The 6,894-nt window shown below is 37.1% G+C and overlaps 2 protein-coding genes across 2 annotated transcripts; both read right to left on the reverse strand.

Moving 5' to 3' along the window:
• Nucleotides 1-41: 41 nt before the first annotated feature.
• LOC107812405 (GDSL esterase/lipase At5g55050) lies at nucleotides 42-2,387 on the reverse strand. The gene is made up of 5 exons (XM_016637500.2): nucleotides 2,028-2,387; nucleotides 1,487-1,629; nucleotides 1,116-1,337; nucleotides 772-1,018; nucleotides 42-516 (listed from the first exon to the last, which is right to left on the reverse strand). The coding sequence occupies exons 1-5, from the start codon at nucleotides 2,284-2,286 to the stop codon at nucleotides 293-295; spliced, it is 1,095 nt and encodes a 364-aa protein (XP_016492986.1). The 5' UTR covers nucleotides 2,287-2,387; the 3' UTR covers nucleotides 42-292.
• A 536-nt stretch (nucleotides 2,388-2,923) lies between these two features.
• On the reverse strand, nucleotides 2,924-6,894 carry LOC107812409 (L-ascorbate oxidase homolog). Its single transcript, XM_016637504.2, has 8 exons — nucleotides 6,571-6,894; nucleotides 6,014-6,123; nucleotides 4,939-5,209; nucleotides 4,676-4,778; nucleotides 4,233-4,578; nucleotides 3,632-3,997; nucleotides 3,461-3,539; nucleotides 2,924-3,347 (listed from the first exon to the last, which is right to left on the reverse strand). The coding sequence occupies exons 1-8, from the start codon at nucleotides 6,712-6,714 to the stop codon at nucleotides 3,135-3,137; spliced, it is 1,632 nt and encodes a 543-aa protein (XP_016492990.2). The 5' UTR covers nucleotides 6,715-6,894; the 3' UTR covers nucleotides 2,924-3,134.

Genomic DNA, 6,894 nt, shown 5'->3' on the forward strand with positions numbered 1-6,894 from the left:
CTTTTTGGTTACTCGGGGGGATTGGGGAGGATTATATGAGCTCGGCCTGAAGATCATGACTTTTATTTCTTCAATTTCATAAAACATGACAGAACAAGAGAAACATTGTCTCTGTCCTCTCAACTAATATTGAGATGCATGGAATGACTACAAATAACTTCACACATAATCAAAAAGATTCCAAATACTCGAAGGCAGAGGAACCACTAATAGGACATTATTGAAAGTGTAATGGAGAGACTGAGAGGAGAAAGTAACAATCTGTGACATTCATTTGGCAGGTTCAATGACACTAATTTTCTGCAGCCAGCTGAGCAAAGTTAATTGGAGAAACATATTGTGTTGGACCACCGTACAGTGTATTAGCCGCCAACTGTGCAGCAGCTTGTGTTGGGTGGAACAAATCCCAGAATACAAACTTTCTGCGATCTGAACAAAGATTAGCTGTTGCATTACAAATTCCTTCGGCGTTTAGTGTTCCATGTCCACAGCAGGCTGTGTCCACATTTGAGAAGTCTGAAATCCAAGAAAAACAACATTCTCACATTTAGTTCTACTAGTTTGCATATACTCATAGTAGAAAGAGGAACGAAACCCCACATATTTATCAGTTTTACCAAAAGGAGTATTAGACTTATATGAAAGTAAATTGTAGTTTAAAACTTTTATAATTAGCACAGATAATCTAGAGTAGTATAATCACAAATTCTTTCTTAGTTGTAGAACTTTTAATCCTTAGCACATTGTTATTTTGTCAACAGAAGTGCTTACGGAAGGGACGTGGATTATCTATAACGTCTATGGTCATTTTGTATGTGTCCCCTAGCGCATACTTCATCCCGTGCAGCTCTGAGCTTAGGTTGCACATTAACTTGTCAAGAGCTGAATGGAAACATCGGGCAAAATCATTCATAGGCTCGAAACACTTTGTTGCGTTCAAAAGTCTGTTGGCTGGACAACAACCAACTGGTGGCACGCTTATGATGCCAAACTTGCGTGCTCCGAGGCTGTACAAAGTCTGTTATATAGCAAATGTGGTGTTAGCTTCTGATAAACACCATCTTTGAGTTTCTACTTATGCAAGTTGAAGTAAGAATTTTAAGTAGAAGACCAACCTTTATGTGGTTCTCATACGCTTCCATGAGAAGATTGATAAACTCTTCTTTAGGCATTGTACTTCTGGCCTTGAAATAGACAAAGATGTCATTGCTTCCGGTACTGATGCAGAATAAAGATCTTGCGAGCAATACTTTTGTTGATTCATGACCAAGTGCAGCGGTCAGATTTTTGCGTACAGTGACAAATTGGTTGATCTGCTGTGGCAAGTTCAGGACATTCTGTTTGGAGAGAGAGAGAGAGAGAGAGGGGGGTAAAAATACATATTAAGACGTTGCAGTGATAAAAACAAATTCTTTTTTCTTTTGTGAGAGATGATTATTGAGCATATTATTCAGGAATCTGAAGTAATAGTAGTGAAAAGCCTTACCAGCTGTAAACCAGTCGCATCGAGGAGACCAGAACCTCCTGAGGCGAAGTTTACACCTCGATATATTCCCAATTGAAGACCGTATTTCAGGCTGTGAAGAAATAGAAAAGGGGGCGGGCTGCTATTGTATCCGAAAAGCCTTGCTGCAGTTAGAATGTGCAAGATCCTACATTAGCACTCTACATGTAATAGTGAAATGACTGTACCAAGGGTGTGACCTAGTGGCCAATGAAATGAACGAAAATCATGCGAGATAACTGGTCAAATCCCATTAGAGACAAAAAACACTTGGTGATTTCTTCTCATCTGCCTAAGCCATAGCTGGCACTGGGCGGAGTTACATGATACCTGTGTTGTTTGGAGATAGCAGGTACTAGGTGGAATAGTCGAGGTGCGCTCACGCTAGCTCGGACTCCACCGTACCAAAAGATAGTGAAATGGCCCTATATATGACATGATGTAGAACAAGTAGGAATGCCTTCTCAAAATCTTATTGGTTATGTTCCTTAGACCTAATGCTAAAACTTTAGTAATCACTAACCAAGATGATCAGCACTGTTTAGGCCATTGCTGAATCTTCCAGTTGGCCTCGAGTTGACAAAATCAATGCCATTATGAGGAAAGTTAGCTGTTGCATTGCAGTGAGGGATGTAAGAATTAGTTCCAACATCTGCTGTTGAATCCCCTAGTATGAAAATAGGCGGTGGCGCTGGCCGCTGTGCATCAGCATTGACTAAGTTGGGGCCGAATGTAGATAGACTCAGGACAATAAGAAGAGAGAAATGACATATTTTTTCCATGGAGAAAATGAGGTTGTTTTAGTGTAATTCCCTTCTGTCCCCTCTACCTAAATTCTCGGTATGTTTGAGTTAGTTATACATACCGATTCAATATTTTGCTCCGGGAGAGAAGGTAATTTATAGGCTATTCAATTGAGCACAAGAGAATTATGCGTTTATTTTCCAAAGCAGAAGAAGACACTTTACTAGCTAAGCATAAGATTGGGCGGACTGCGCAGTGGTTGGTATGTTTATTTTGCAATATTGTCCCTGACCGGCATTACTTGTGGTGATAATCACACTGTTAAATTAATTATTCCATTCTTATGAAACAGTCAAAATGTCTCTTTTGCATGCGTATTTATCAACTTGGATTATTGAGTCTTGTTCTTTTGAGGATATTTTTCTTATTGCTTTATGCAAAAGAGTTGAAAAGTTCTGCTTGTTCCTACGATGAAAGCAAGTGAGAAATTCTTATATATTTGTTCCTTATTATTGGCCTTAACTTCCATTCTGTATTGGAGATGGTTACTATTTTGGTCTGATGAAGTTATCGATGGAGTAATTATATTTGTGACAGTGACCCCCATGCCCCCAGAATGGATCAATCTTGGCTTCTTAACAGGGAAAACAACATGTATAAACTCTCTGAGACTTGTTACTAGTAATTGGGGTGCTTCAAACCACATTTTATACATAATTAGTGACAGATTACAAACGCCAAAGCTAAGTACATGCCTAATAATTGATAATGCGAATTACAGTGGAAATAATGGGGGGTTGGATTAGTAAAATAATTGCAAGTGAAAAATGATTAGCAGCATATAAAGATGACATGAGGTTATTTTTTATATTTTCTTTTGAGAGAACTATAATGCTCTTATGGCTCTACCCCTGGCCCTGCCACAGTGCAAAGCATTCTTTGGGATAGGATATTCGTCGCGGAATGATTGAACTGGTGTATAAACTCGCAAATAAAATTGTTGGCCAAGATACTGCCTTGCCCAGAATTGAGTCCTCAGGTTCCACATTCCTACATTATCCAGGGGTATATATATTGCAGTCCATGATCTTGGATAAACCTGTCAAAGCCAATTCACAAGGCGTCACATTTATACCTCTAATTCAAAAGTTAGCAAAATGGTACTGTGAAACATAAAAATATTGAGTAATAAATTCATCATTTAATTCTAACCTGTGTGGTACAACGTGAAACTGCGTCTATAAGGTTGTACTGATTTTTACTTGCATGACTCCATCTACCTTCATCCATTCTGTAAAAATAACAATATTTCATTGTTCAATTAAGTACTGAATGCATGTGATTTCTATGGATATGTAGAATGAGATGTTAAGGTGTAATTACCCGACGACAAAGAAAGAGTAACCATCAAGATGCCAGCTTTGCATAATGTTCTCTCTATTCTCAAAAACAATCTCCACAAATGATCTGTAGTCTGCTCCCATAACTGCTGTGTTAAGGTGTATGTGTCGACCTGTAGGCTGATCAGGGATGCTTCCTACTTCGAATACTCCTTTGATATTATAATAGTCTGCTAGCTTAAGCGGCGTATCAGCAGGGATGAAAGATACTCCATTAACTGCATATCTCTGTTTTTTATCAACTAAACCAGCAGAATTTGCTAGTCTTATTGTTCTACTGACATTTATCTGACCATAATGGTAGGAGCCTTGCGGGTTTGGTCTTGGTCCACTGGCTGTAAGATTAGTCCTGTAAATCATAGAAAGATTCAGTTTCACAATGCCCCTTCAATTCAAGAACAAGAATAAACCAATTACATGCATTCTCTTAAAATAAATTAAGGTTGTTCCAGAGTGACATGATTTTATAGCCACAAAGTATCCTGACATGTTTAAGACCACAAGTTCCAAAAGTCTTTTTTTCTTACTTAAATTTCGTATATAGTCAAATAGCTTCAATAAAATGAACTGGAGGGAGGGAGTACCTAATAGAACGAGCCTGATTTAGGGACCAAGAAATGTCAGTGGTCGGTCCTGGAGGAGGTGGTCCAGAAACCGTTTTTTGGGAGTTGCTGTAGTGAAGAATGGCGGTGGAATTGAGAATTTGAGTAGTGAAGCGGCTGGAAACAGCAATGTAGTAGTCTTGAGCAGGCTGATCTGCAGTGACCAACACTGAGTAGGACTGACCAACATGCACATCAAGAGAAGACAATGTGGTTTGTATTGTGTGAGTTCCCTCAACTTCAATCAACTTCATTTTGTGTCCCTGAATTCGTAAGTTCAGTGTATTTTGAAGTCCCACGTTGGATATTCTTAACCTGTATGTTTTTCCTGGAAAATTATCACCCATTTCAGCTCATTATTCTACACGTGAAAGTTAACAAATGGTTCTAGAAGACGAAACAATCCATTTTGTTTATCGGCATACCTGGTTCAACAGTGAATTTTGCACCATCAGGACCAAGGCCATTAATCTGAATACCATTTGGGAATTTAAGCATCTTTCCACGGTCTAAAACTGTTTGTAATGCCTGAAAATACAAAATAAAGTCATTTTATAGTAACCCGCCAAATTAGTCCAAATTTAAACTGGTGACGTTGTTACTAGTTTGTTGACTTGAACCCGAAATGATCTATCAAGTTTTGGGCTGAAACGGGTCAAGTGAAATTAATTAAATAGTGTTGGAATACCTTGTGATCAGTTTTGTACCAATCTCCAATAAGAATGGTGAAATCTCCAGCAGGTTCAAGGAAAGGGACTGGAATTCTTGGCCTACTGAGAATCCTAATTCCTCCAAATCCACCAGCGGCTTTATGGAATTTAAGAGATGGAAAATAGAAGAAACTTCCTATTTGATCTTTCACTTGCATTATGTACGTGAAATTTTTTCCAGGAGGGATGGGACATGTTGTTCCATATACACCGTCTTCAAACGAATTTTTCCTTTGTTGGAGCCCGTTCCTGCATTGTAAATTTCCAGTAAATTACACACTAGTTAACATATTACAGTACTGTTACTGCCAAATTAAACAATAAAGTTGATTGCATTCTATGTTTTATTTTGATAATTAATAGTATAGTATTGTTTCAACTCATCAAAGATGTTTTTCGATCGTCTATTTTGCTGATATGACTAGATCAAAGTCTCAGCTGCTCCAGAATACTTAAATTTTTCAGGTGAAGGCCGAAGGGAGTTGAAAGAGAATGGAAATAAATTAAAGCCACAACAGTAAGCCCAGAAGAAGAGGATTTATTAACTTATACTAGAAGGAAAATCGTGATATGGACAGATAAAAAGGTGGTTCTTTAGTTTCGTCATTTATGCTTCTGGCGTTTCGTCCTGGACTAAATTTCTAACAAACCACTTAACTCAATGAGTGATTTATATGTTTCATTGATTAGTTACACAAGAGGAATTGTCAAGTGGGTCATTCATGAAAAAGAAAAGTCTATTTCATGGTGCAAAAAGTGAAAACTTCTAACGATTGTGTAATAAAGATAGAGTTAATTAAAGAAAGGAAACTATAGACTTTACCGGGCACGCGATATACACTTTATTAGAACGTGCCAAAGAGACGTTACATCAGTTTAGTAAATGCATGCAACAGGGAACAAATGTGTTAAAATTATTTGTTGCATTTTGAGGTAATCAAATTAGAATTACTATAAATAATTATTTGTTATTAGAGATCATCAAAAATTGATAGCATAAAAAAAGTTGTACATTCTAGTAAAATGAAATTAATTAGAAAGTGAAGCACATACCAAGTGAGAAGAAATGGGTCAGGCAAATCATTATGGACGTTGATGATAAGGTTGTCATTGGTAACACTGTATATATCAGGACCCGGAAATTGTCCATTTATCAGAATTCCCTGTTCACCATCCATCTTGTTATCATTACAATTTTGACAAACAACAGAGACAAATTCAAACGTGCCTTACGCTAGTCGTACGTAGTTTAAGGTTTCAAGAGTCTTAAAAAAAATGAAGATAATGCAACACAACTGAAAAATGACTCTCCTTTTTTCTTTAGTCATTCTTTTTATGTATTGCTAAACATTTATAGTTATTCCATCCATATTTTGTTTTATATAAAATATATAATTATACTATTCAAATTTCCGCATAAGTTATTCCGGTAGGAAATGCGGAACTTAGTGAAGCCAAAAAATGAAAAAAATGGTATTAAGATATATTAAGTTTTCTTATATTACCAATCTGAAACTGTATGACTTGTGGGGGTCAGTTTTACAGTGTGATTATTTTTGTTTACTATTGAAGTAAACCAAAAGACATACACCAAAATATTGTATAAGTACCTGTTGGCGAACACCGAGAGGATATATGTCGCCATAGCTGATTCTCCAGTCGAAGTATCTGTATGGATCCTCAGCAACTATTTTATATACCGCCATGTACAGAAACACAAGGGCAATTCCATTTCCCCGATGTAGCAACCTCATTCTGTTCGGTCTCTTAATTAATAAGGAACAACGTATTTAACTAATTGCAACACAAAGTAATAATAGTAATTTGTACGTAGTATCTAATGAAGATGATAGTTGACGTGTGCATAAAATATAGGCATATATTGGAAATATGAATACAGGTTTACGGACTGTGAAATGCGCAGATGAGTTGCG

The sequence above is a fragment of the Nicotiana tabacum genome, chromosome 19 (assembly GCF_000715075.1).
Source record: "Nicotiana tabacum cultivar K326 chromosome 19, ASM71507v2, whole genome shotgun sequence".
Classification (NCBI taxonomy): Eukaryota; Viridiplantae; Streptophyta; class Magnoliopsida; order Solanales; family Solanaceae; genus Nicotiana; species Nicotiana tabacum.

Coding starts and splice junctions, on each gene's coding strand:
- LOC107812409 (XM_016637504.2), bottom strand. CDS start 6,714: ATGAGGTTGCTACATCGGGGAAATGGAATTGCCCTTGTGTTTCTGTAC. Junction 6,124..6,570: donor CTCTCGGTGTTCGCCAACAG/GTACTTATACAA, acceptor GATGGTGAACAG/GGAATTCTGATAAATGGACA. Junction 3,998..4,232: donor AATCAGGCTCGTTCTATTAG/GTACTCCCTCCC, acceptor TATGATTTACAG/GACTAATCTTACAGCCAGTG.
- LOC107812405 (XM_016637500.2), bottom strand. CDS start 2,286: ATGGAAAAAATATGTCATTTCTCTCTTCTTATTGTCCTGAGTCTATCT. Junction 1,019..1,115: donor CGTATGAGAACCACATAAAG/GTTGGTCTTCTA, acceptor GCTATATAACAG/ACTTTGTACAGCCTCGGAGC. Junction 517..771: donor AGATAATCCACGTCCCTTCC/GTAAGCACTTCT, acceptor CTTGGATTTCAG/ACTTCTCAAATGTGGACACA.